The sequence below is a fragment of the Mobula hypostoma genome, chromosome 4 (genome assembly GCF_963921235.1).
Source record: "Mobula hypostoma chromosome 4, sMobHyp1.1, whole genome shotgun sequence".
Classification (NCBI taxonomy): Eukaryota; Metazoa; Chordata; class Chondrichthyes; order Myliobatiformes; family Myliobatidae; genus Mobula; species Mobula hypostoma.
The window spans coordinates 36,067,797-36,095,529 of record NC_086100.1 but is presented as its reverse complement, the minus strand read 5'-3'; the positions used below and the strand labels follow the sequence as shown (position 1 = coordinate 36,095,529).

Sequence of the window (27,733 nt, the reverse complement as noted above, 5' to 3'; positions counted from 1 at the left end):
TGTAGAGGAAGATAAATTTCTCTTAGCAGCCTTGTTTTCTCTGTCCACCTCCATCCCAGTTTACCAAAAGCCTCTGCAATATTTAAAGCATCACAACCTATTGCCTGACGAAAGCCCAGCATCACCAAACACAGTAAGTACTGATTTATAATGGAAATCCAGTTACGCTAGAAATTAAATACCATCTTTTCTAGCTTAATCACTTATTACTAACCTCAGAATTGGCTTTTTCAAGATTTTTTATTACTCCACTGAGAATCTTTGTGGCTGTTATAACTTCTTTTTTCCCTAAGTTTTCTGAATTTGATGTCAGAACCACAACTTGACTTGCTGCTTCTGTAGAATCTGCTGAGTTATTGAGAGCTTCCTGTGTGAAAAGAAACAAAAACTAAACATAAAGTTCAGGAATAAAATAAATTAAAAATTTAAATAAAATGCAAAATGCTGTAACATTTCAAGTATAATCTTTATCAGAACTGTAATGTAATGGTGTCATTGTCCCTTTGTAGCTGAGAGATTGATTATTAGACCACAAGACCAAGAGACATCGAATCAGAATTAAGCTGTTTGGACCACTGAGACTGCTCTGCCATTCAATCATGGCTGATTTATATTTCTTCTCAACCCCATTTCCTGCCTTTTCATACCTTACTAACCTACCTTACTTTGACAGCCTTACTAATCAAACTGCACTTTGAATTGACCCACTGACCTAGCCTCCACAATTGGAAGTGGTTATGATTTCCACGGATTCACCACCCTTCGGTAAAAAAAAAATTCTCCTCATCTGCTTTAAAGAGACGTCCATCAATTCCAAGGCTGTGGATATCCCAGTATTGGAAACATCCTCTTCACACACTATGTAGCCCTTTGAATATAGAGTCACAGAGAAGTACAACACAGTAACAGGCCCTTTGGCTAATGTAGTCCATGATGAAGCCACTTAAACTGCCTAATCTCATCAACCTATACTGGGGCCATAGCTCTCCATACCCCTACTATCCATCTACCCATCCAAACTTTGTTTAAAAGCTGTAATTGAGCTCACATCTGCTGGCAGCTCATTCTACACTGTCACAACTCTCTGAGTGAAGAAGTTTCCCCTCATGTTCCCCTCCTCTTGAAAGGAGATGTTGATCTCTTCTCAATCTTCTACGTTTTAAGGAATAAAGTCCTAATCTATTCAATCTTTCCTTATAACTCAGGTCCTCCAGACCTGACAACATCCTTGCAAATCTTCTCTGTATACTTTTGATCCTATTTACATCTTTCCTGTAGGAAGGTGACAAAAACTGCTTTTTTTAATGACCCTATTTACCTGTGACACCACTTTTAATGATTTATGGACCTGTATTCCCAGATCCTTTTGTTCTGTCATGCTCCTCAGTGCCCTATCGTTCTCTGTATAAGACCTACCCTGATTTGTCCTACTGAAGTAATATCTCACAGTTGTCTGCATTAAATTCCAACTGCCATTTGTCAGCCCATTTTTCCAGTTGATGCAGATCTTTCTGCAAGCCATGACAGCCGTCCTCACTCTTCATTATCACCTTTCTTGGTGTCATCCCCAAACTTGCTGATCCAGTTAACCACATTACCATCCAGATCATTCATATGGATGATAAACAACAGTTGACCCAGCACTGATCCCTGCGGCACACTATTAATCACAGGCCTCCAGTTGGAGAGGCAAACACTTACTACCACTCCCTGGTTTCTTCTACAAAGCCAATGTCTAATCCAATTTACTATCTTATCTTGAATGCCAAGCCACTGAAACTTCTTGACCAACCTCTCATGCAGGATCTTGTCAAATACCACACTCCCTTCAATACCCCAGGCCCTGGGGTTCCACACTCCCTTCAATACCCCAGGCCTGAGGTTCCACACTCCCTTCAGCACACATGGGCCTGAGGTTCCACACTCCCTTCAGCACACATGGGCCTGAGGTTTCACACTCCCTTCAGCACACATTGGCCTGAGGTTCCACACTCCCTTCAATACCCCAGGCCCTGAGGTTCCACACTCCCTTCAGCACACATGGGCCTGAGGTTCCACATTCCTTTCAGCACACATGGGCCTGAGGTTCCACACTCCCTTCAGCACACATGGGCCTGAGGTTTCACACTCCCTTCAGCACACATGGGCCTGAGGTTCCACACTCCCTTCAATACCCCAGGCCCTGAGGTTCCACACTCCCTTCAATACCCCAGGCCCTGGGGTTCCACACTCCCTTCAGCACACATGGGCCTGAGGTTCCACACTCCCTACAATACCCCAGGCCCTGAGGTTACACACTCCCTTCAGCACACATGGGCCTGAGGTTCCACACTCCCTACAATACCCCAGGCCCTGAGGTTCCACACTCCCTTCAGCACACATGGGCCTGAGGATACTCTCCTTCTTTGACTCTCACTGGCCTCCTATTCATGCTGTTTTAAAACTCACTGGGTTCTATTTCCCATAGTACTTTTAAACTAATAGCTTTTATCTGGGATATTTATTATTCTACAGTGTAACAGCTAAAATTTAATGCATTAAACATATAGTAGAATATTGATTGGATTAACATCCAATATGCCTGAGCATTTGCCAGTTTGGAACCATGAAATTTGTGGATGTGCTGAGTTAACAGAGTTTTACCATAGCAGATTTTAACCTCTTTTTTTCCCTCTTTGCTGAATTGTCTATAATTCGAGAGCATATGTTTAAGATCATGAACAGCAAGTTTAAAGGGATCCTGAGAATAATTTACTGTTGACCAGAGAACAGTTGAAATTTGGAATGCTGTTCTTGAGGGTTGTGGAGACAGGTACTTTCTCAGTATTTAAAATGTATGCAGACAATCACTTGGACTGTCATAGCGTATGTGGACTAAGTGATGGCAAATGGGAATAGTGTAGATAGGTATGATATTTGCATTGACATCACGGGAAGAAGCACCTGTTTCTATACCAAGTGACTCACTGACCAGTCCTCCTTCGTGTGATGCTCTGGTGCAAAGTATTCTGACTCCCCTCCTCTGCATGACAGGCCTCATAGATAAGGCGTGTGAATACAGGTGCCTTACCCACTAGTTCAGTGCCATCAGCAGTAGTCCCATTTTCTCTTGCTTAGATCCCCATAACCTTCCTTTAGTTCTTGGGCCACACACCCATACTTGGAGAAATTGCAGTAGCTATCAACTCACCGGCCAGCACAACTTTGGCATGTGGGAGAATATTAGAGAACTGAAGGCAGTCACCTTCTGCTGTGCTCAGTGGCTGAGTGGGAAGTCAGATTTAGCCTCTGGCTTCAATACTAGTAGCCCACTACTGCTGATGCAACAGGATCAAACAATAAGAGGTGACAGATCTGAACTTCTATATCTGTTTTTGTTCCTTTGAGATATGGCATTTATCCATAATATTTGCAATGTTTCAGAATGCCATTCACAATCAATTACACTCAAAGATGATTATACACCGAAAGCAATATCTAATAAGGAGTTTGAGGAGATTTGGTAGGTCACTAAACACTCTAGCACATTTCTACAGATATACTGTGGAGAGCATTCTGACTGGTTGCATCATTCACTGGTATTGAGTCTCCAATGCACAAGTTTGAAAGAGGTCGCAGAGGACTGTAGACCCCACCATTTCCGTCACAGGCGCAGGTCTCCCCACCATTGACAATATCTTCAAAAGGCGGTGCCCCAAGAAGACAGCATCTATCATTAAGTACTCTCACCATCTGGGACATGCCCACTTGTAATTTATAGATTTTTATGCTCTTGCACTGTACTGTTGCCACTAAACTACAAATTCCACATCCCATGTCATGGTAATAACCCTGATCCTGATTCTGAGGTCAGAAGGTAAAACAGGTAATGTCAAAACAATTGCTCACTAGCACAGTGTGACAAAAAAAAATACTTGTGGTTGAAAGGAAAAGCCATAATATTTTTCCAGAATTTGCAGTGAATTTCCAGTGGTCAAGCAATGCTTAAGAACTTATATGAAGAGGAATTTTTGCACCTTAAGGGAAGGAATGTATTCAGCTTCTGGTAATATGGGCTGAATTCTGTGTTAGAAGTGAAATGTCAAAAACTCTATTTTTTCCTGTGTTTCCAAATATGACTAAAATAGGCACTTTACCTCCCCATCAATTCTGCATGAAGACTGGAGAAGCCTCCTTGACTGCCAAGATGCAGCATTCATTACAATATGTATCAGTTCACAAAATTGCCCAGTCACAAAATATGACTGCTGCAACTTTCCACAACCTGTTTTAGGTGAAGGCAAGGTTGTTTGAAATGGTCAAAGGTTGCCTCCAAATTGATAGTCATTCAGAAAATAGCAAATTTAACGTCTCAAACCTCATACAAGGCACAAGGCTTTTAAAAACTTCTGGCTTTCATATGCTAACACATCATTTCATAATGAAATTTCTCTCCGCATTGAGGTGAATACTATTAAGACCAAGATATAACATAATCTCCGTATATCATGTCAATGCCTCCAATTCTAAAGTTAGGAAGGAGAAGACCTGATCACTGCAGTGCAATTTCTCTGTCAGAACTTCCCCAAATACCCTTCATCATCACTTCCATTCTTGAAAAATGTTACAAAGAATCTTTAGATAGAAACAGACTATTAAGTCCAATTGTCTAGGCTATTGTCATGTTTCATCACACCATTCACAGGAGATGGTATGTTATTTATATTATATATACTGATATAAATTGTCATCATTCAAGTTCATTAATTGTTTATAGTTGATATTTTCACTTACCAATACACCATCCAGAGTCTGAGAACATTTAGTCAGAATTGGGTTTGTAAGATTTAATCTGCCGTTCTTTAAAATACATCGTCGAGTTGCAAGATTTACTCCAGCTAATGAAAGTGAAAATTTATAAATTGACTGTTTTAAACATGTTTTAATTAGAATGAGAGAGTCATAGAATGTTACAACACAGAAACAGGCCACTCAACCCATCTAGTCCATGACAAACTGTTATTCTGCCTGGTCGCATTGACTTGTACCTAGACCATAGCCCTCCATAACCCTCCAATTTATGTACTCATCCAAACTTCTATTAAATGTTGCAATAAAACTCACATCCACCACTTCCACAGGCAGCTCATTCCATATTTGCTCCATCCTCTGAGTGAAGAAGTTTCTTTTCATTTCCACTTAAATACTGAACCTTTCACCTTTAATCTACCGTAAAACCTATAGGTCCAGTGTCACCCAAACTCACTGGAAAAAGACTATCTATACCCCTCAAAATTCTGTTACCTCTACCAAATCTCCCCTCATTCCCCTGTGCTCCAGGGAGTAACATCTTAACCTATTCAGTCTTTCTCTCTAACTCATGCCCTCAAGTCCTGGCACATCCTTGTACATTTCCTGGTACTCTTTCAATCTTATTGATACCCTTCCTTTAGGTACAGTAGGAGACAAAACGGCAAACCAATTTGGCTTCACCAATATCTTATACAATATTAACATAAAATCCCAACTCCTGCATGCAATACTCTGAATTATGAAGGCCAATGTGCCAAAAACAAAACAATTATGATTTAACCATTTGACAGTATGGCTAGAGCAATTAATGAAGATGGTGAACACTACTTTTTCTTGTCCTCCGTCTCCCTTAAAAGAATGTAAATATCTCCAAAGATTGCAGGATCAATTTTGGACAAAATATGTTGTAACAAAACATATTGGTGAAGGCGGAGTAGTGGATGTGGGGGTAAGTCATTGGATCAGCTTCCCCATCGTCAGCTCATCCAGAAAATCATGAGGCATGGGATCTATAGAAGTTTGGCTGCATGGATTCAGAGTTGGCTAGCCCACAGAGAGTGGTGTAAATGAACCCTATTCTGCCTAAGGTTAGTGACGAGTGGCGCCCACGGGGATTGTTCTGGGACCCCTGCTGTTTGTGATTTTTATAAATTACTTAGTTGAGGAAGTAAAGGGTGGGTTAATACATTGGTGGATGACACAAAGGTTGCAGGTGTGAAGGGTTGTGTAGAACATTGTTGCAGATTGCAGTGAGATACAGACAGGACACAGAATTAGATGGAGAAGTGGTAGATGGAATTCAATCCAGAAAAGTGTAAAGTTACACATTTGGAAAATTGAACTTGAAGGCTAAGTCAAGGTTGTTGTAAGGAATGTGGAGGAACAGAGGGATAGAACATACACAGTACTGAACAGTACAGGCCCATTGGCCATTTTCTCTATGCCAAGGTCAATCTAACCCTTCCCTCCTACATAACCCTCCATTTTTATTTCATTCATGTGCCTAATTAAGAGCCTCTTAAATGTCCCTAAAGATCTGTCTCTACCACTGTGACTAACAGTGTGTTCCATGTACCTACCACTTGCTGTGTGAAAAACCTACCTCTAACATCCCTCCCATGCCTTCCTTCAAACCTTAAAGGTATGCTTGTATCAGCCATTTCCACCCTTGGAAAAAGTCTTGGCTATCCACTCTATTCCTCTTATCATCTTGTACACCTTAATCAAGCCATGTCACATCCTCTTTTTCTCCGAGAAAAGCCCTAGTCACTTAACCTTTCCTCATAAGACATGCTCTTTAATCCAGGCAGCATCCTGGTAAATCTCCTCTGCATCCTTTCTAAAGCTTCCACATTCTTCCTAAAATGTGACAAAGCTGAACATAATACTCCAAGTGTGCCTAACCAGTATTTTACAGAACTGTAACATTACCTTGTGACTCTCGAACACAATCCCTGAATAATGACACATCATACGTCTTCTAAACCACCTTGTCCATTTGTGCTGCAACTTTGAGGGATCTGTAGTTTATTGAGGGATCTATAGATCTATTGTTTAACGTGTACTTGACAGACAGATAAATAGAGGGATAGCTTAAGCGAAGCGGCCTGTGGAAAACGGCCAGTGAGTGAGTGGGCCAGCGGAGGAGTGGAGATTTGAGGCTTTGACTTGAGAGGCTTCGATGAGAAAAGGCGGAGGACAAGCTAGCTCGCAGTTAGTCTTTACAATGTCTCCTGAGATGGTGATGTGCCTCTCATGTGAGATGTGGCAGTCTTGGGGGAACTCCCCTCTCCCGCAGAGTCACATCTGCCAGAAGTGCATGCGGCTGCACGATTTGGAAGACCGTGTAAGGAAGCTGAAGCAGCACCTGGATGACCTTCGACTCATAAGGGAGAATGAGGCAGTCACAGATGAGAGCTACAGGGAGGTAGTCACACCTAGGCTGTCGGAAGCAGGTCGTTGGGTGACAGTCAGAGGGGGGAAAGCGAAGGTGAGCAGACAGGTAGTGCAGAGCACCCCTGTAGCCATTCCCCTGAATAATAAGTTTACCATCCTGGATACTGTCAGCGGGGACGACCGACCAGGTGTGAGCCACAGTGGCAGGGCCTCCAGCACTGAGTCTGACCCGGTGATACAGAAGCGTGGGACGGAGAAGAGGAGAGCTGTCGTCATTGGAGACTCTATAGTCAGGGGAGCAGACAGGAGATTATGTGGACATGAGAAGGACACCCGCATGGTTTGTTGCCTCCCCGGTGCCAGGGTCTGGGATATCTCTGACTGGGTGCACGACATCCTGGTACGAGAGGGAAAGCAACCAGAAGTCGTAATACATGTTGGGACCAATGACATAGGCAGGAAGAGGGATGAGGTCCTGAAGTGTGAGTTTCGGGAACTAGGCAGAAGGCTGAAGAACAGGACCTCAAGGGTGGCGTTCTCAGGATTGCTGCCAGTGCTACGTGACAGTGATGGTAAGAATTGGAGGAGATGGCAGTTGAATGCGTGGCTGAGGAGTTGGTGCAGGGAGCAGGGTTTTGGATTTTTGGATCATTGGGATCTCTTCTGGGGAAGGTGGGACCTGTACAGATTGGATGGGTTGCACCTGAACTCGAGGGGGAGCAATATCCTTGCAGGTAGGTTCGCTGGCATGGTTCGGGAGGATTTAAACTAATTTGCAAGGGGGATGGGACCCGGAGCGATAGAGCAGTGAAAGAAGTGCATGGAGTAAAGCCAGACCTAACATATGGAGAGGCTTTGAGGAAAGAGAAGCAGAATAAACGGTGTAAAGACAGTAAGGTAGAAGGGCTGAAGTGTGTGTACCTCAATGCAAGAAGCATCAGGAACGAAGGTGATGAACTGAAAGCTTGGATACATACATGGAATTATGATGTAGTGGCCATTACAGAGACTTGGCTGGCACAAGGGCAGGAATGGATTCTCAATATTCCTGGATTTCAGTGCTTTAAGAGGGATAGAGAGGGGTGGCATTACTGGTCAGGGATACTATTACAGCTACAGAAAGGGTGGGTAATGTAGCAGGATCCTCTTTTGAGTCAGTATGGGTGGAAGTCAGGAACAGGAAGGGAGCAGTTACTCTACTGGGGGTATTCTATAGGCCCCCTGGTAGCAGCAGAGATACAGAGGAGCAGATTGGGAGGCAGATTTTGGAAAGGTGCAAAAATAATAGGGTTGTTATCATGGGTGACTTTAACTTCCCTAATATTGATTGGCACCTGATTAGTTCCAAGGGTTACATGGGGCAGAGTTTGTTAAGTATGTCCAGTACGGATTCCTGTCACAGTATGTGGACAGGCCGACTAGGGAGAATGCCATACTAGATCTAGTATTAGGTAGTGAACTGGGTCAGGTCACAGATCTCTCAGTGGGTGAGCATCTGGGGGACAGTGACCACCGCTCCCTGGCCTTTAGCATTATCATGGAAAAGGATAGAATCAGAGAGGACAGGAAAATTTTTAATTGGGGAAGGGCAAATTATGAGGCTATAAGGCTAGAATTTGCGGGTGTGAATTGGGATGATGTTTTTGCAGGGAAATGTACTATGGACATGCGGTCGAAGTTTAGAGATCTCTTACAGGATGTTAGGGATAAATTTGTCCCGGTGAGGAAGATTAAAGAATAGTAGGGTGAAGGAACCATGGGTGACAAGTGAGGTGGAAAATCTAGTCAGGTGAAAGAAGGCAGCATACATGAGGTTTAGGAAACAGGGATCAGATGGGTCTATTGAGGAATATAGGGAAGCAAGAAAGGAGCTTAAGAAGGGGCTGAGGAGAGCAAGAAAGGGGCATGAGAAGGCCTTGGCGAGTAGGGTAAAGGAAAACCCCAAGGCATTCTTCAATTATGTGAAGAAAAAAAGGATGACAGGAGTGAAGGTAGGACTGATTAGAGATAAACGTGGGAAGGTGTGCCTGGAGGCTGTGGAAGTGAGTGAGGTCTTCAGTGAATACTTCTCTTCGGTATTCACCAATGAGAGGGAACTTGATGGTGGTGAGGACAATATGAGTGAGGTTGACGTTCTGGAGCATGTTGATAGTAAAGGAAAGGAGGTGTTGGAGTTGTTAAAATACATTAGGATGGATAAGTCCCCGGGGCCTGATGGAATATTCTCCAGGCTGCTCCATGAGGAGGGGGAAGAGATTGCTGAGCCTCTGGCTAGGATCTTTATGTCCTCGTTGTCCACGGAAATGGTACCAGAGGATCGGAGGGAGGCGAATGTTGTCCCCTTGTTCAAAAAAGGTAGTAGGGGTAGTCCGGGTAATTATAGACCAGTGAGCCTTACTTCAGTGGTGGGAAAGCTGATGGAAAAGATTCTTAGAGATAGGATCTCTGGGCATTAAAAAAAATAATGGTCTGATCAGGGACAGTCAGCATGGCTTTGTGAAGGGCAGATCGTGTCTAACAAGCCTGATAGAGTTCTTTGAGGAGGTGACCAGGCATATAGATGAGGGTAGTGCAGTGGATGTGATCTATATGGATTTTAGTAAGGCATTTGACAAGGTTCCACATGGTAGGCTTATTCAGAAAGTCAGAAGGCATGAGATCCAGGAAAGTTTGGCCAGGTGGATTCAGAATTGGCTTGCCTGCAGAAAGCAGAGGGTCGTGGTGGAGGGAGTACATTCAGATTGGAGGATTGTGACTAGTGGTGTCCCACAAGGATCTGTTCTGGGACCTCTACTTTTCGTAATTTTTATTAACGACCTGGATGTTGGGGTAGAAGGGTGGGTTGGCAAGTTTGCAGATGACACAAAGGTTGGTGGTGTTGTAGATAGTGTAGAGGATTGTCAAAGATTGCAGAGAGACATTGATAGGATGCAGAAGTGGGCTAAGAAGTGGCAGTTGGAGTTCAACCTGGAGAAGTGTGAGGTGGTACACTTTGGAAGGACAAACTCCAAGGCAGAGTACAAAGTAAATGGCAGGATACTTGGTAGTGTGGAGGAGCAGAGGGATCTGGGGGTACATGTCCACAGATCCCTGAAAGTTGCCTCACAGGTGGATAGGGTAGTTAAGAAAGCTTGTGGGGTGTTGGCTTTCATAAGTCAAGGGATAGAGTTTAAGAGTCATGATGTAATGATGCAGCTCTATAAAATTCTGGTTAGGCCACACTTGGAGTACTGTGTCCAGTTCTGGTCACCTCACTATAGGAAGGATGTGGAAGCATTGGAAAGGGTACAGAGGAGATTTACCAGGATGCTGCCTGGTTTAGAGAGTATGCATTATGATCAGAGATTAAGGGAGCTAGGTCTTTACTCTTTGGAGAGAAGGAGGATGAGAGGAGACATGATAGAGGTGTACAAGATAATAAGAGGAATAGATAGAGTGGATAGCCAGCGCCTCTTCCCCAGGGCATCACTGCTCAATACAAGAGGACATGGCTTTAAGGTATGGGGTGGGAAGTTCAAGGGGGATATTAGAGGAAGGTTTTTTACTCAGAGAGTGGTTGGTGCATGGAATGCACTGCCTGAGTCAGTGGTGGAGGCAGATACACTAGTGAAGTTTAAGAGACTACTAGACAGGTATATGGAGGAATTTAAGGTGGGGGCTTATATGGGAGGCAGGGTTTGAGGGTCGGCACAACATTGTGGGCCGAAGGACATGTACTGTGCTGTACTATTCTATGTTCTATGTTCTATTTTGCACTCCAGTAAGTACATAATACTTCACAAATCAACCAACTGATTCCAATGGCATGGAAACCACGATGATTGGAGCTGATGGATTTGTTGCAGCCTTCATCCGCCTTCACAGCCGTTGAGTTCGAAGTAACTTCATCCGCCTGTTCCACCAGTGAGGTCTTGGTTGGATTGTTCTTCGTCAGGGACCTCACCCTCGACCTTACCACCTTGGGTCACCCTACCAGAAGCATAGCTCCAGACAGCATCGCTCTCGGGATCTCAGGACCACACAAGCCTCTCCATCATGACAAGGTGACAATCCTTGGAGAAGGTCCGTTAAGTGTCGTTGTATTACACTATAGGTTCGTTAAGTGTTTGTTAATAGCCTCTGGATTCTTTCTTAGCCTTAGGCACTAGTAGCATGAGAATAAAAGACCAAAGAATGTATCTGTCTCTGCAGGTCTCTCAATGCTTGAGGATTGAATCCCTATTTAATGAGGCATCTCTTGCTCAGTTCTTGGGAACCTCGACCAAGGATTGTGATCAACAGGTGCCTGGGACTGATCTAGGCTGATTTCATGAGTTGGAATTCAGAGTTCCTCTGACAGTGGCCACAATCAAGTAGCGGCTGAGAATTGTGAGCCCTGAAAGCTTTACTGAAATCTTTGTAACTTTACCACAACTTCCAGCAAGACGGCAGTGTGACTGGTCACAGTGGCTTCCAGAGAGTCAACAAAAGGTGCTATGGAAGTGTACTTCGAATGATCACAAGATCTTGTTATACATTAAAAACTTAAAGTACTGCAGGACTACGCCATCTGCAAGATGCTCGCTTGAAGGAGCTGTGCAACGTGCTGTTGCCTGTATTGAAGGAGGCTGACAGTCAAATAGCGAGTGGCCGTCATGGTCGCTTCTCTTGTGATTGCAAGATCCTTGTGGATGTTGTTAATCTGGTACGCCACAAGTCTGATTCACTGATTTATTGGATGAGAGCAGGAGTGGATGGCGGGGGAGCTCCCTGGCGTAACACTCAGCAAGGACTAGGCCTGAAGCCACGGTGTTGCCTGTTTGCAGCTGCCGAAATGAGGAGACGAAGCCATTGTGCTTCACTGGGGGCGGTGTGGCACAACATTCAGAATGGAGTCAGTGCTGCTCTCCCAGGGTTCCACTCGGCAGAAGACAAGCTCTGTTGTGGTTGACTGCAGACTTCTTGGCAGCACTCAATCGACTCGGGCCTCAAGCTGCGGGGTTGCTTGCATTTCAGCTGCTCCGGGAGAGGCGTCCGAGCTGTCGTGTTCTACCAGGGTGGTGTAGCACAGTCGTGGTCGACTGAAAATTTCAATTGGACTGAGGGATCTGGATTATACACCGTACATATATATTTGACTGGTTGTATTTTTACTAACACTCTATATCTCCCTATATATGTGAGCACTGGGCCTCTAAGCTGCAGTATCACCTGTTGAGAAATGATCTCGGTGGGCTGGGAGCTCTGGACTATATACATGCATATTCTGTGTTATTGAATTTTTATTAATATTCTACAGTATATGTCTTGTATATGCGAAGACTGGGCCTCAAAGCCACGGTATCACCAAATGGGTTGACATATAATATTGGTGGGCTGGGGGTTCTGGACTCTACATGCATATTCTGTGTCGTTGTATTTTACTGGTATTCTATACGGGTTTGTTGACTTGTGGTGCAAAGGCTGAACATCTTGCCATGGTGTCACAGGGGTGGGGTGGGGGTGGACTGTCAGGACTCTCTTATTCAGTGAATGTGTTCTTGTGTGTGACTTAGTAATGTGTTTTAGTACCTTGATCCCATAGTGACGCTGTCTCATTTGGCTCTATTCATGTATGGTTGAATGACAATTAAACTTCAATTGAATCGAATTACTAGCATTTTGTGTGTTTATTTGTGCTTTCTGTTTTATGATAATAAATTCAGCTTAAGTTACTTTGTTGTGCCTTTACACTTATTACCACAGTTTCTGGGTGCTCAAATTGGTTTGGGTCTTTTGGGTCTGATCAATACAATTGATAGTCCTCTCTTCCTTTCCCATTCTATTCCAGTACCTCATTCACCAATTTGCTTTAATTTCCAATTCTGATTCACAGTCCCTTTCCCACCCACCAAATACATGGGCTTACTCTTTTCCAATTCTCCTCTCCCCTCATCCCTTCCAGAGACAGGTCCTCAATGATATTTTTTCTTGTAGTTTCACTTGATTACAACTTGTCTCATACACAATCACATCAAAAATCGGTTGCAAAGATCAGGGTACAGTATGTTGATCCGCAGAGTAACAAGCTCAAATTCGGCTCAGAGTCTTAGGCTCGAAGTAAGGGATTAGGCATTGAGAAGGGAAATGAAAACAAATTTCACCTTGCGCTTGCAGAGGTTTTATAGTCTTTGAAGTTCTCTATTTAAGAGGACTGTAGAAGATCAAGAGAGAGATAGATACATTTTTAATCAAAGGATACAGGGACAATGTAGAAAAGTGGTATTGGTATAAGACATTAGCTATATGACTCAAAAACTTCTTTAGATGTACTGTGGAGAGCATTCGGAAAGGCTGCATCACTGTCTGATATGGGGGTGGGGGCAGGGGTGGCTACTGCACAGGACCAAAAGGAGCTGCAGAGGATGTAAGTTTAGTCAGCTCCATCTTGGGCACTAGCCTACGAAGTACCCGGGACATCTTCAAGGAGCGGTGTCTCAGAAAGGCAGCGTCTATTATTAAGGACCTCCAGCACCCAGGGCATGCCCTTTTCTCACTGTTACCATCGGGTAGGAGGTACAGAAGCCTGAGGGCACACACTCAGCAATTCGGGAACAGCTTCTTCTCCTCTGCCATCCGATTTCTAAATGGACATTGAACTCATGAACACTAGCTCACTTTTTAAATATATATTATTTCTGGTTTTTTGTACGTATTATTTCTTCTTCTATATTATGTATTGCATTGAACAGCTGATGCTAAGTTAACAAATTTCACGACATATGCTGGTGATAATAAACTGATTCTGATTCTGATTATAGAATGACAAAACAGGCAAAAGGGACCAAATATCCTTTTCTGCTTTTGCATCTTCTTAAAATGTTAAGTTCTATAAATATGGCCAAGGATGACAAACTCTGATTATTTGCAAGGACTGTTTTTAATTAGCTTTGTTGCAATCAAATAAAACTAACCAACACAGCAACAGGAAGGAAAAATTCAATTTACTTACCATTAGCAGTGCTGGGGTTACAGAGCTGTTTTGAATAGCCAATGGAACCCAGATAAATTTCCTCAAAGGTAACGTTTTGGCCTTCAACTTCCATCGAAGAATTTCCGCAGACAGCCGCTGTAAAGGAAAAATAACTTTTTCAGGAAAATACTCTACAATGTGAAACCTCTCCTTTTCCTGTTTGTTTCTTTCTCTTGAGAGTTCCCTTTCCCACTGGGGTTGACTCTCTGGGCATCAGCGACTCTCCAATTGTGAATGTTATGTGACACGTCTGACCCAGGTGTGCTGAAACTAATTAAGTACCCTTATTACATTCCTAATTGGTGACCACAAAGTGGAGATCACATCCCAATGCAATGTAATCTCGACCTTTGGAATCTGGCAATGTCTGCGAGGACAAAGGAGTTCTGAAACTGCATTATTTACCATGACATACATTGCACATTTGGGTGAAGCACGCTAGGCTGAAATCTACAGTGTGGCTGTTGGAAAACAAGAGATGTTGAATGTTTGGATGTGTAGAAGATGACAGTCATTTAGAAGCCATCTCCAGTCGGCTGCCTTTCACATGCAACCTCAATATGACAGATGAGCAAAATAGGGCTACAAAACAAACAAGCTGGTAGCTTATAGTGATGCCAGCATGAATTTGGAAGTCTTACTGGGAGCCCACTGGTTTCCTAGGCTTCCTGGAACTAGATCATGAAATCCAGGTTACTAAAGGTGGGGTGGGTGGGAGTGGAGCGGGTGTGAATGAATAATAGACAGCCAGACCTATTAATGTGGTGCAACTTCACAGATGGAACTCTTTCAAAGGTTTTTTACACTGTATTTGTGTGAAAGGATTTCTTAAGCATTGCTGGAGTGAGGTTTATAAATGTTGTAACTCACTTATTTTACTATGGAGGTGACAAGATGGAATATACACATTTCAATGGCTGAAGCAGAATGGTAGGTATTTATCCTGCCAGACCTTGGACTGCAGACATCCTTTTAAGGGAAAGACATGGAATGCAGAGATGCAAACCACATATAGACTCAACAAGATTCAAATTTACAGTATGCCTTGAGAAAATAGCAGGAAGGAACAAAATAAAGAGGACACAAAATAGCAAACAGAATGACAACTAAATAGGGAAATGCTCACAAGAACCGAGAAAGAAACTTACAGAAAGGATGCTATTTCTTCAAACGTTAGCTATGTGTGAAAGTCCTTTTCAGTTACATTATTAAATTCCTTGAAAAAGTATAATTGTTTGAATAACAGCTGCCAATTGAACTTAATGATTGGTTAAAAAAAAAAGTGGAAATCAATTTCAGGGAAAGAATTCTTATTCAATATCTTGTAGAGAAGAAAAACTAATATACTTACATTCATTGCAAAGTTTTCCATGGTATTCATTGGTGCAGATACAACTGCATTCATTCCCATTTGCTATGCAGATTCCATTATTCTTACAGAAATTGGGACTACATGAACAACTTGTTGTTGGAGTTGAGGTTGTTGTTGTAGTTGAGGTTGTCATTGGAGTTGAGGTTGTCGTTGGAGTTGAGGTTGTCGTTGGAGTTGAGGTTGTCATTGGAGTTGAGGTTGTCGTTGGAGTTGAGTTTGCCGTTGGAGTTGAGGTTGTTGTTGGAGTTGAGTTTGTTGTTGTAGTTGAGTTTGTTGTTGGAGTTGAGTTTGCCGTTGGAGTTGAGGTTGTTGTTGTAGTTGAGTTTGCCGTTGGAGTTGAGTTTGCCGTTGGAGTTGAGTTTGTTGTTGTAGTTGAGTTTGTTGTTGTAGTTGAGTTTGTTGTTGGAGTTGAGTTTGTTGTTGTAGTTGAGTTTGTTGTTGGAGTTGAGTTTGCCGTTGGAGTTGAGGTTGTTGTTGTAGTTGAGGTTGTCGTTGGAGTTGAGTTTGTTGTTGTAGTTGAGTTTGTTGTTGTAGTTGAGTTTGTTGTTGGAGTTGAGTTTGTTGTTGGAGTTGAGTTTGTTGTTGGAGTTGAGTTTGCCGTTGGAGTTGAGTTTGCCATTGTAGTTGAGTTTGTTGTTGTAGTTGAGTTTGCTGTTGGAGTTGAGTTTGTTGTTGGAGTTGAGTTTGCCGTTGGAGTTGAGTTTGCCGTTGGAGTTGAGTTTGTCGTTGGAGTTGAGGTTGCCGTTGTAGTTGAGTTTGTTGTTGTAGTTGAGTTTGCCGTTGGAGTTGAGGTTGTTGTTGTAGTTGAGTTTGCCGTTGTAGTTGAGGTTGTCGTTGGAGTTGAGGTTGCCGTTGTAGTTGAGTTTGTTGTTGTAGTTGAGGTTGTCATTGGAGTTGAGGTTGTTGTTGTAGTTGAGTTTGCCGTTGGAGTTGAGTTTGCCGTTGGAGTTGAGGTTGTCGTTGGAGTTGAGTTTGCTGTTGGAGTTGAGGTTGTTGTTGTAGTTGAGTTTGCCGTTGGAGTTGAGTTTGTTGTTGTAGTTGAGTTTGCCGTTGGAGTTGAGTTTGTTGTTGTAGTTGAGTTTGCCGTTGGAGTTGAGTTTGCTGTTGGAGTTGAGTTTGTTGTTGTAGTTGAGTTTGCCGTTGGAGTTGAGTTTGCCATTGTAGTTGAGTTTGTTGTTGTAGTTGAGGTTGTTGTTGGAGTTGAGGTTATTGTTGGAGTTGAGTTTGTTGTTGTAGTTGAGTTTGTTGTTGTAGTTGAGTTTTCCATTGGAGTTGAGTTTGTTGTTGGAGTTGAGTTTGCCGTTGGAGTTGAGTTTGTTGTTGGAGTTGAGTTTGCTGCTGGAGTTGAGTTTGCTGTTGGAGTTGAGTTTGTTGTTGTAGTTGAGTTTGCTGTTGGAGTTGAGTTTGCCGTTGTAGTTGAGTTTGCCGTTGGAGTTGAGTTTGTTGTTGTAGTTGAGTTTGTTGTTGTAGTTGAGTTTTCCATTGGAGTTGAGTTTGTTGTTGGAGTTGAGTTTGCCGTTGGAGTTGAGTTTGTTGTTGGAGTTGAGTTTGCTGCTGGAGTTGAGTTTGCTGTTGGAGTTGAGTTTGTTGTTGTAGTTGAGTTTGCTGTTGGAGTTGAGTTTGCCGTTGTAGTTGAGTTTGCCGTTGGAGTTGAGTTTGTTGTTGTAGTTGAGTTTGTTGTTGTAGTTGAGGTTGTCGTTGGAGTTGAGGTTGTTGTTGGAGTTGAGTTTGCCGTTGGAGTTGAGGTTGTTGTTGTAGTTGAGTTTGCCGTTGGAGTTGAGTTTGCTGTTGGAGTTGAGTTTGTTGTTGTAGTTGAGTTTGTTGTTGTAGTTGAGGTTGTCGTTGGAGTTGAGGTTATTGTTGTAGTTGAGTTTGCCGTTGGGATTGAGTTTGCAGTTGGAGTTGAGGTTGTTGTTGGAGTTGAGTTTGCCGTTGGAGTTGAGTTTGCCATTGTAGTTGAGTTTGTTGTTGTAGTTGAGGTTGTCGTTGGAGTTGAGTTTGTTGTTGTAGTTGAGTTTGTTGTTGTAGTTGAGGTTGTCATTGGAGTTGAGGTTGTTGTTGTAGTTGAGTTTGTCGTTGGAGTTGAGTTTGCCGTTGGAGTTGAGTTTGTTGTTGTAGTTGAGTTTGCTGTTGGAGTTGAGTTTGTTGTTGTAGTTGAGGTTGTCGTTGGAGTTGAGTTTGTTGTTGTAGTTGAGTTTGTTGTTGTAGTTGAGGTTGTCGTTGGAGTTGAGTTTGTTGTTGTAGTTGAGTTTGTTGTTGTAGTTGAGGTTGTCATTGGAGTTGAGGTTGTTGTTGTAGTTGAGTTTGTCGTTGGAGTTGAGTTTGCTGTTGGAGTTGAGTTTGTTGTTGTAGTTGAGTTTGTTGTTGTAGTTGAGGTTGTCGTTGGAGTTGAGGTTATTGTTGTAGTTGAGTTTGCCGTTGGGATTGAGTTTGCAGTTGGAGTTGAGGTTGTTGTTGGAGTTGAGTTTGCCGTTGGAGTTGAGTTTGCCATTGTAGTTGAGTTTGTTGTTGTAGTTGAGGTTGTCGTTGGAGTTGAGTTTGTTGTTGTAGTTGAGTTTGTTGTTGTAGTTGAGTTTGTTGTTGTAGTTGAGGTTGTCATTGGAGTTGAGGTTGTTGTTGTAGTTGAGGTTGTCGTTGGAGTTGAGTTTGTTGTTGTAGTTGAGTTTGCTGTTGGAGTTGAGTTTGCCGTTGTAGTTGAGGTTGTTGTTGTAGTTGAGTTTGTTGTTGTAGTTGAGTTTGTTGTTGTAGTTGAGGTTGTCGTTGGAGTTGAGTTTGTTGTTGTAGTTGAGGTTGTCGTTGTAGTTGAGTTTGTTGTTGTAGTTGAGTTTGTTGTTGTAGTTGAGGTTGTCATTGGAGTTGAGGTTGTTGTTGTAGTTGAGTTTGTCGTTGGAGTTGAGTTTGCCGTTGGAGTTGAGTTTGTTGTTGTAGTTGAGTTTGCTGTTGTAGCTGAGTTTGCTGTTGGAGTTGAGTTTGCTGTTGTAGTTGAGTTTGCTGTTGGAGTTGAGTTTGTTGTTGTAGCTGAGTTTGCCGTTGGAGTTGAGTTTGCCGTTGGAGTTGAGTTTGTTGTTGTAGTTGAGTTTGCTGTTGGAGTTGAGTTTGTTGTTGTAGTTGAGTTTGCCGTTGGAGTTGAGGTTGTTGTTGTAGTTGAGTTTGCCGTTGGAGTTGAGTTTGCCGTTGGAGTTGAGGTTGTCGTTGGAGTTGAGTTTGTTGTTGTAGTTGAGTTTGCCGTTGGAGTTGAGGTTGTTGTTGTAGTTGAGTTTGCCGTTGGAGTTGAGTTTGCCGTTGGAGTTGAGGTTGTCGTTGGAGTTGAGTTTGTTGTTGTAGTTGAGTTTGCCGTTGGAGTTGAGGTTGTTGTTGTAGTTGAGTTTGCCGTTGGAGTTGAGTTTGCCGTTGGAGTTGAGGTTGTTGTTGGAGTTGAGTTTGCCGTTGGAGTTGAGTTTGCCGTTGGAGTTGAGTTTGTTGTTGTAGTTGAGTTTGCCGTTGGAGTTGAGTTTGCCATTGTAGTTGAGTTTGTTGTTGTAGTTGAGGTTGTCGTTGGAGTTGAGGTTGTTGTTGTAGTTGAGTTTGTTGTTGTAGTTGAGTTTGCTGTTGGAGTTGAGTTTGCTGTTGGAGTTGAGTTTGCTGTTGTAGTTGAGTTTGCCGTTGGAATTGAGTTTGCTGTTGGAGTTGAGTTTGTTGTTGTAGTTGAGTTTGCCGTTGGAGTTGAGGTTCTTAGAATCCTGGTTGTTGGTGGAATTAGGCTTGTTGTTGTCGATGAGGTAGTTGAGGTAGTCTTTGTTGGTGTTGACGTAGTATCTAATAGCAAAAATATTGTTTGAAAATAATCATAAGCACATATGAGTATACTGCATAATGGGAAACTATGCCAGAAACATCATTCTCTTCTCTGCAGCTGTAACTAACCACCATCACTTCATCATTCTGTGCAAATCACATAACATAAATTATAATTAAAATTATTAATGGCCAAATAACAATAAATTACTTAAGGCAAACAATTTCTCTGTGCAATTAGTAGAGAAAAAATATATTTGCTGAGAAGATTAAAATATAGAATGAATTTAGATGGAGATAAGATTTAGCAAAGGGACAAAGTCAATGGTGAGAACGATGTATAGGCCCACACGTAGTAGTTACATTTTAAGACAGTGTATAAACAAAGAAAATTGGCCTTGCAAGATATGTATTCCAATAAATATGCGGACTCCAACCATAAAGATTCAACATACAAAATTAGCAAAGGTATTCCTGACTACAGCTTCATGTGGTGCAATTGAGAAAGTGCATAGTAAAACAACTAATTTTATATCCTGCAGTGTGTAATAAAACAGGATTAATTAACTATTTTACAGTAAATAATTCTCTAGTGAAGAGGTATCACAACATGATGGAGGAGAATACTTTTGTCTGCAACTTGGTCTTCAAATTAAATAAAGAAAATAACAAAGGAATGAAGGCAGAGCTGACTAAAGTGGAGTAAGATTGCTTTAAAGCTAAGGTGGTGGGTAAGCAATGATGGATATTTGAAGGCATACTGCATAATTTTCAACAAAGAATCAGTGCTAACCAACTTTATCCTATATTTCAGCATTAGGTCGACAGTCGTGCAAGTCCAAAGTTCAGAGTAAATTCATTATCAAAGCAGTATCAGTGGCACAATCACACAAATTGAGTAAGGTGTTCTATTGAGATGTTGTCTACTGCAGCATCCTCAGGTGGCTGCAGAGGCCGGTCTGAGTTTTACCAAAGTACTTACTGTAAATGGCACCGTTACATATATTACCTTAAGATTCATGTGCAGGCATACACAGGAAAACAGAGAAGCATAATAGAAACAATAGAAAACTACACACAAGCAAAGACTGACAAACAGCCAATGTGCAAAAAAAAACAAACTGTGCAAATAAAATAAATAAGTAATACTAAGTTTTACAGCGCTTGAAAGTCCATCCATTGGTTGTGGAATCAGTTCAGAGTTGAGGTGAGTGAAGTTATCCTCACTGGCTCAGGAGCCTGATGGTTGTAGGGTAATGACTATTCTTGAACATGATGGTGTGGGAACTAAAGCTCCTGTACCTCCAGCTTAATGGCAGCAGTGAGAAGAAACCATGGCCTGCACAGTGGGGGTCCTCGATGATAGATGCTGCTTTCTTGTGGCAGCGCTCCGTGTAGATGTGCTCAATGGTGGGGAGGGCTTTGCCTGTGAAGGACTTGGCTGTATCTGCTAATTTTTATGGACTTTTCTCTTCCTGGACATTGGTGTTTCTATACCAGGCTGTGAAGCAACCAGGTCACAGCTCTTTAAGTGCACAGCCAACTTCCATTTAGGTATGATGAGGGTTTCTTCCTTTCAGACAGTGAGTTCAAAGGGCGGTTCCTCATAGCAATCATGGTAAATATTTAAAAAAAGATTATAATGAGAAAATAACGCTACAAGAAGAATGTTCCATCCATAGTTAAATAAAAAGGATTGAAGTAAAGGATTGGAGGTAGGGCAGAAAATTAGGAAAATATTACAAACCAACAAGGCTGCATGGCCAATAAAGGAGGTAAAACATACTTTGAGAATAAGTGAGCAAGTATAGAACCCAGCAGTTAGTGCTCCTACTAGAATAAAGCAATTAAAGTAAAGTTTGGTTCCTTGGAAGATCAAGTTGATTAAGTAATAAAGGAACCTAAGGTAAAGACTTTGAGCAAATATTTTCTAATCTCTCTTCACAATGCAAAGCATGAATGAACCCCAATGTCGAGGAAAGTAGGGAAGCTCAAGGGAAGGAAGGAGTTAAAATCATCACTCTGACGGAAGAAAAACTATGAGATAAGCCAATGAAATAAAAGGCTGCAAATCCCAGAACCTGATGACCTACATTAGGATTGTCAAAATATGGGTGAGAAAGAGGGGATGTGAATTGAAATGTAAAGAATTGCAGATGGTGAAAATCTGAAAAAAAAAGAAAACAAAGTACTGGGATGAAATCTGAAATAAATTCACTAAGTGTTGTGAATCATTTGGCTGAAGGGCCTATTCCTTGCTATATCTCTGAATAAATCAGATAAAGTGCAGGAAATGCTCAACAAAAGAGTCAGCATCTGTGAAGGGAAACAAAGTTAATGCTTCAGATCAACAACCCTTGATCAGAAATTAGGAGGTAGTTGATGTGATGTTTAGAAATTTCCAACAGTCTAGAGAGTTTCTGGTGGATTGCTGCACCAATTCAAGGATGTAGTGTAATGGAAAACAAGAGACTATTCATTGGTTAGCCTAACCTCTGTCATGGTTAAACAGCTTAAATCAAATTAAATTGCATACAGCAGGACTCCAAGAAAAGTATATCATTAGACAGTGTCTTCATAGTTTTATGGAAGCATGACCATGTTGAATTCTTTGAAGATTTAATTAGCAGGGCATATAATACAAAATCTATTAGGATTTTTAAAAAGCGGTAGATAAGGTAGCTAATAATAGATTCCCATAGAAAATTAGAGTTTGTTGTGGGTAATATAAATGTATGGGTCTAAATAAAAGTTATAGTGATCAAATTGTCATCTTCAGGCAGGCTATATCCCACTATAACAAGTGGGATTGAAGCATGGGCCTCAACAAAAATACAACCATTAGCTAGGAAGGCAAAAGAAACATTTGTCTTTATTGAAAGAGGGTGATAGCAAAAAAAAAAGGGAAGGGAGTTCTTGCTACAACTGCTCAGACCATTGATGGGATCATAACTCCTGTGCCATTTAACGTTGCCTGCTTAAGGAGAGACATGTCTTATTGGAGAGAGTGTACAGGAGACTCTTTGAAATGAATCCTGGGATGGAAGGATAGCCTATGGCGGATAATTAACTTACATTCATTAGCTTTTAGAAGAAGGAGAAGTGATCATATTGAAACATAAAATTCTGAGGATGTTTGACAGAGTAACAGCTGAGAGCACATTGATTCCTATGGAGTGTACAGAACAAAGAATGTAATTTTCGAATGAGGAGCCAACCTTTAAAAAATAGTAAGTAGAATTTCTTTACTCAGACAGTCATGAATTTCTGGAAATATGCACACAGAGAGCTTTTGAGGTTAACTACATGAACATACCTAAGGCTAACATCAATATTCTGTCAGATTATAGGAGTCAAGTGTCATGGGGATCAAGGAAGAAAATTTATCTGAGGACAGGCAGTCAAATCTTATTAAATGGTAAAGTCAACTTGAGGTGTCATATGATCTCTTCTTATTGGTATTTCTTCTTATGCAACGTCCTCATAAATAATTTCTGTCTTTAGCAACCGCAATAACACATAGTCCTGTGACTGTGTAACAATCCTACAAAAAATTTTCTCATTCCTGTATGCTATGCATTGAACAATGAATGCAAGTATCTCATATGCTGTTTTAAAAATGTATTCTACTGTATATGCATGAACTGTTGGAGCATGCATTGGGCTTCTTTGTAAAACTATGGCCTGGATTTTTCTTGGTGGTATCTGCCATCCAAAACATCCACTGGGAGATTCCATTGACCCGTTGACTCCATATGTTTGATCCAGATTTAGAAAGGCAAAACAGCCTACGAAGAGCAAAAATGGGTAAAATGGGTGGGCAACAAGACAAGTTATCAACACACCACTGTTAAAACCCAGTACACTTAAGAACTTCCCCTTTACTCTTGACATTCTGAGCCACTTAAAAAGAGGGATATAGGAAGAGTTTGTCCACAATACTTAGAGGATGAATGACTTCCAAACATACACAAACATTTAAATTTTCTTTGAAAGCATAAGAGATACTTGATTTCATAGTTCAATGCATAGCGATAATTTACAACAAAAATCTATTATTTTATTACCCCCCCCACCCCCCGCAAAGACCATTAGAAGCTAAAAGAAAGAGCACAACCTTGGAAAAAGAAGTAATATTTGAATGTGAGATAACACGTAGGAAAAATAAACATGAGAACCACTTCATCTCCAAATGAGATTCACTATCTGTACCTTCTGGTGTTGATAATGGTACAGACTGCTGCTTTGTAGTACTGGCTGATGTTGTATAGGTAACAGATGAAGTCAAATTGTCCCAAGATGAAGTTTTTTCAATGGGAAGGAATGTTGTGGTATGGTTATCCCAAAACGTTGTCCCTCTTGTTGGGAAAGTTAAATTGATTGTGGATTGGCTAACCCACATAGAACTTGTCCAGTTTGTTGGGAGTGAATTCACTGTTGTGAGGTTATACCAGAGTGTGGTTGTTCTTGTTGTCGGGAATGTTGAATTAATTGTAGTGAGACTATTCCAGAGAGTGGTTGTTCTTGTTGTCGGGAATGTTGAATTCATTGTAGTAAGGTTATTCCAGAGCGTGGTTGTTCTTGTTGTCAGGAATGTTGAGTTCATTGTCGCAAGATTATTCCAGAGTGTGGTGGTTCTTGTTGTCGGGGATGTTGGATTCATTGTAGTAAGATTATTCCAGAGTGTGGTGGTTCTTGTTGTCGGGGATGTTGGATTCATTGTAGTAAGATTATTCCAGAGTGTGGTTGTTGAATCTGTAGTTGGGAATATTGGATTCACTGTTGTTAGATTCTTCAAGAGTGTTGTTGTACTCGTTGTTGGGAATGTTGAAATCATTGTAGTGAGACTATTCCAGAGAGTGGTTGTTCTTGATGTTGGGAATGTTGAATTCATTGTAGTAAGATTATTCCAGGATGGTGTTGTTCTTGTTGTCAGGAATGTTGAAGTCATTGTAGTAAGGTTATTCCAGAGTGGTGTGGTTGCTGTTGTCAAGAATGTCGAATTTGCTGAGGTTTCGTTAATTGACCACTTACTTGCCCAATTTGTTGATAATATTGAATTCATAGTTGTCAGATTATTCCCAACTATTTTTGCTGTTGTGGAAGTTGTATTCACTGTGGTTTTCTTTGTCCACAACATAGTGGTCCAATTTGTCATCATTGTTGTGTACAATGTGATGTGTTTCTCTGACTGTGTGGTTGCAAGTTTTTTTAGGATTGTTGCTTTTTGTGGTGCCTCTTTAGCTCGCAGTGTAGTCTTCTGTGATGTGGAAAGGTTTGTATTGAGTATCATCTGGTTTTCTCTCAGTGGTGCAACTTCTGTTCCAGTAGGCTTTTCCTCTGACATCTCGCTTCCCTGCTGTTGTGTTCTTTCAGTTATTGAATGCAAAGTCGTATTCATTATTGCCTGCTTTTTGTTTTGCACAATTCTTCCTGTCATAGGATGAAGATGTGCATTCACTGAAGACTTTTCTATCAACTGATTATCTTCTTGTAAATTTAAAGAAAACATATTGCCCTCAGACATGTTATTTGAACTTTGCTTACTTGTCCTTGATCTTACATTCTTCAACTTGAGATCTTTTAGCAATGTTCTAATTAGTGGGGGCATTGTCTGATTTTCCAACCCTCGTTGTCTTCCTTTTTGCAATTTTGAATGAGTTGTTGATGCTTTTTCCAATGGTATGGATTTGGACAATCCAAAGGTCTTTGGGCTTAATTCTGAAGTTAAAGCAGCACTATTTTCCTCATTTTTACTATCCTTCTTTATTTCCACTATGTGTACTGTGGATTGATGCTGGCCATTTCTTCTTTCTACTCTCATTGTTTTATCTGTTGCTGTATTTAATGGACTTTGTAAAAATATTGATGGAAGAGGACGTTGAGGATGAAGAGTAGAATTCATGTTAGCCTTTTGTCTTGTATTCTTGGAATCAACTGGTCCAGTAATGTCTGGTGATGCATTGCAAATCTGTTAAAAGAGATAGGGATGCTCTAAAAACTATCTCAAAAAATACATCCTTTTGAAATTTTGCAGTAATTTGAATGGAAGTAAGCAATTAGCCACATCCCAAAGAATATATGCTGGGACTTTATCGATTTGCTACTTTTTTTTAATGAAACCAATAACTTAACGGTGAGCTAGTTATTTTCAAATTTGCCAAAGTGTGAATGACCTCATTGAATGGAAACACATTTCATTTCAGGGAAGTGTGGGATCATCTGTAATAGAGAGGTGGGTGCAATTTTTTTCAGAAGCTGAATAGCTAGGAAATGTGGTTCCAATCAATTCTTATTATTCATTACTTATTGTACATGGGTCACTAAACTACAGTGTAATAAAATGAGGTAATGCGGCAGAGCAGTCTGCAACCATGGAGAAAGAGCAATAACCTGTATTTTCATTAGTGAAAATTCAATCATGTTTTAAGTTGCAGATAGTGCAAGAGGTGGATGGAGAGTGAATGCCTGCATGTTCAGCTGACGTGATTGTTTCTGGTACTTTCTAAAAGAAATAAACAAATATCTACTAGTCATAAAAGTAAAAGAAAACTGCAGCATTTATGAAATAAAAACATAATTAATATTACAGATCCAAACCCCTTTGTGGGAACAGGGAGCTTGTTTTAAGTAACATAAGGCAAGATCGAGGTAACATTCAGGTTTGGGCTGACAATGGCCATGTTCAAACCACATACGTGCGAGGAACTGGCCATGTCTGTCAAGCGGACCCAACCACCTCTCCTTGACCTTCAGTACTATTACTATATCCCTCATCTGCTGAACCTCTCTACCATCTTCTCATTTCATTTCAGGTTTTCAGTATCCGCAGCTTTTTATTTGCTTTCCAATTAAAATGTCATGGTCTGCTGTAAAATATAATCCCAAAGGCAATGACCATGATATGGGTATAAAATTGTGGTTGTACAAAGCCTGTGGAACTCTGTACAGTTTTTGGAACCACAGAACAGGATATTGGTAGAGTTGTGTATCAAAGTTTAGATTATGAAGTGAGATTCCAAATACAAATCAATAAGCGGTGACTCCATTTGATTTCTTTTTTAGAATTTACGGGGTATATAGAAGGAAACATTTTTAATAGTAGTCAGTGATAGTGCTTCTTATGTTTATTTGTCCCACCAGCACTTACCAAAGCAGCAGCAGTGCGGGCACCCAGACTTGCCCCATCACAGTACAGGAAAATGGGTGCCCTTGTTAGTTGGTTTATTTCCTATCATCCACTGCTTGCGCTGCGGGGAACTCCACTGCAATGGGAGCCTTTGAAAGTTTCCACCCTAATGTCTGCAGTCTGCCTCTGACAAACTGATTCCCAAAACATTGTGGTGAATTATTGTATATGGACAGCACATCCACACCTTATGGAAAGATGGTTATTGATCCAATAGAGTCATAGAGCACTACAGTACAGAACCACGCCCTTCAGATCTGGCATAGTGATTAGTATGTGTTGTTGTTGTTCGTCCATCGTTGACGTTGATGAGGACCTCGACACCATAATGATGGTGTCGAGATTAGCGCGTGATTTGGATTTAAGTGAGCGAGAGTTGCACAGCGTCAGCCTCACTCTCTCGTCCCAATTCCCATCTGGATCCAGTGGCAAGACAGAGTCTAGACGGCTGGAGATGGGACTAGGCGCAGTGGATGACCAGGACGTCTTCTGTGTCTTGTCCTGCTCTACACGTTCCACGACGCTTGCAGAGACCTTCTTGACCGTTGGACCTTTCATTGGTCTCGTCGGCTCAATCCACCGGAGTCTGTCTTCACATGCTGGGATAGACAATTCCCTATCACACCGAGGGTTTGAGACCCGTCGGCTACCCTCACCTGGGTTAGCCGGCTTGTCGAAGCTGTTGCCCGGGGTGTGGCCGCTGTCGCATGCAAACAGCTACAGGGAGCCACAGGTGAGAGCTGAGTGCCAAGTGGGGACCAAAGGTGGACTAACCACCTTGAAAAGGACGCGACATGTTCCCCCACCAGAGGTGCTACCCCTCCCTGACACCCCATATACCCCTTAGTACCCCTTAGTAAGTGATTAGTATAGCACTTTCATAGTGCTAGTGACTGAGTTTGAATTCCCGCCACTCTTTGTACGGAGCTAGTATATTCTCTCTGGGCTCCTTCGAGGTGCTCCAGTTTCCTCCCACTTTCCAAAAATGTACGGGTTATTGGGTTAATTGGTCTCATGGGTGTATTAGCAGGCTCATTGGGCTGGGGGTGTCTGTAACCAGGCTGCATCTCTGAATAAAATTAACAAATTTTTCACCTGACCATACTAATTCTGAAAGTACTGTTATATGCTATAGTTGAACGAATCAATTGAATTTTGATCTAAGAATAAAAAATAACCAGTTTCATTTAAACACCTCCAAGGAAGAAATGGTGCAGCA

The 27,733-nt window shown here is 41.7% G+C and overlaps 1 protein-coding gene across 1 annotated transcript in view; it reads right to left on the bottom strand.

The window, feature by feature from the left end:
* The window catches only part of LOC134345927 (putative uncharacterized protein DDB_G0282133), an 87,584-nt gene that overhangs the window by 42,403 nt on the left and 17,448 nt on the right, over positions 1-27,733 (bottom strand). The window contains exons 2-7 of the mRNA XM_063047279.1: positions 22,642-22,661; positions 16,564-19,346; positions 15,531-16,526; positions 14,159-14,275; positions 4,774-4,877; positions 215-367 (exon numbers count right to left, since the gene is read on the bottom strand). Coding sequence (XP_062903349.1) covers positions 215-367; positions 4,774-4,877; positions 14,159-14,275; positions 15,531-16,526; positions 16,564-19,346; positions 22,642-22,661 — 4,173 coding nt within the window. The remainder of the gene's footprint in view (positions 1-214; positions 368-4,773; positions 4,878-14,158; positions 14,276-15,530; positions 16,527-16,563; positions 19,347-22,641; positions 22,662-27,733) is intronic.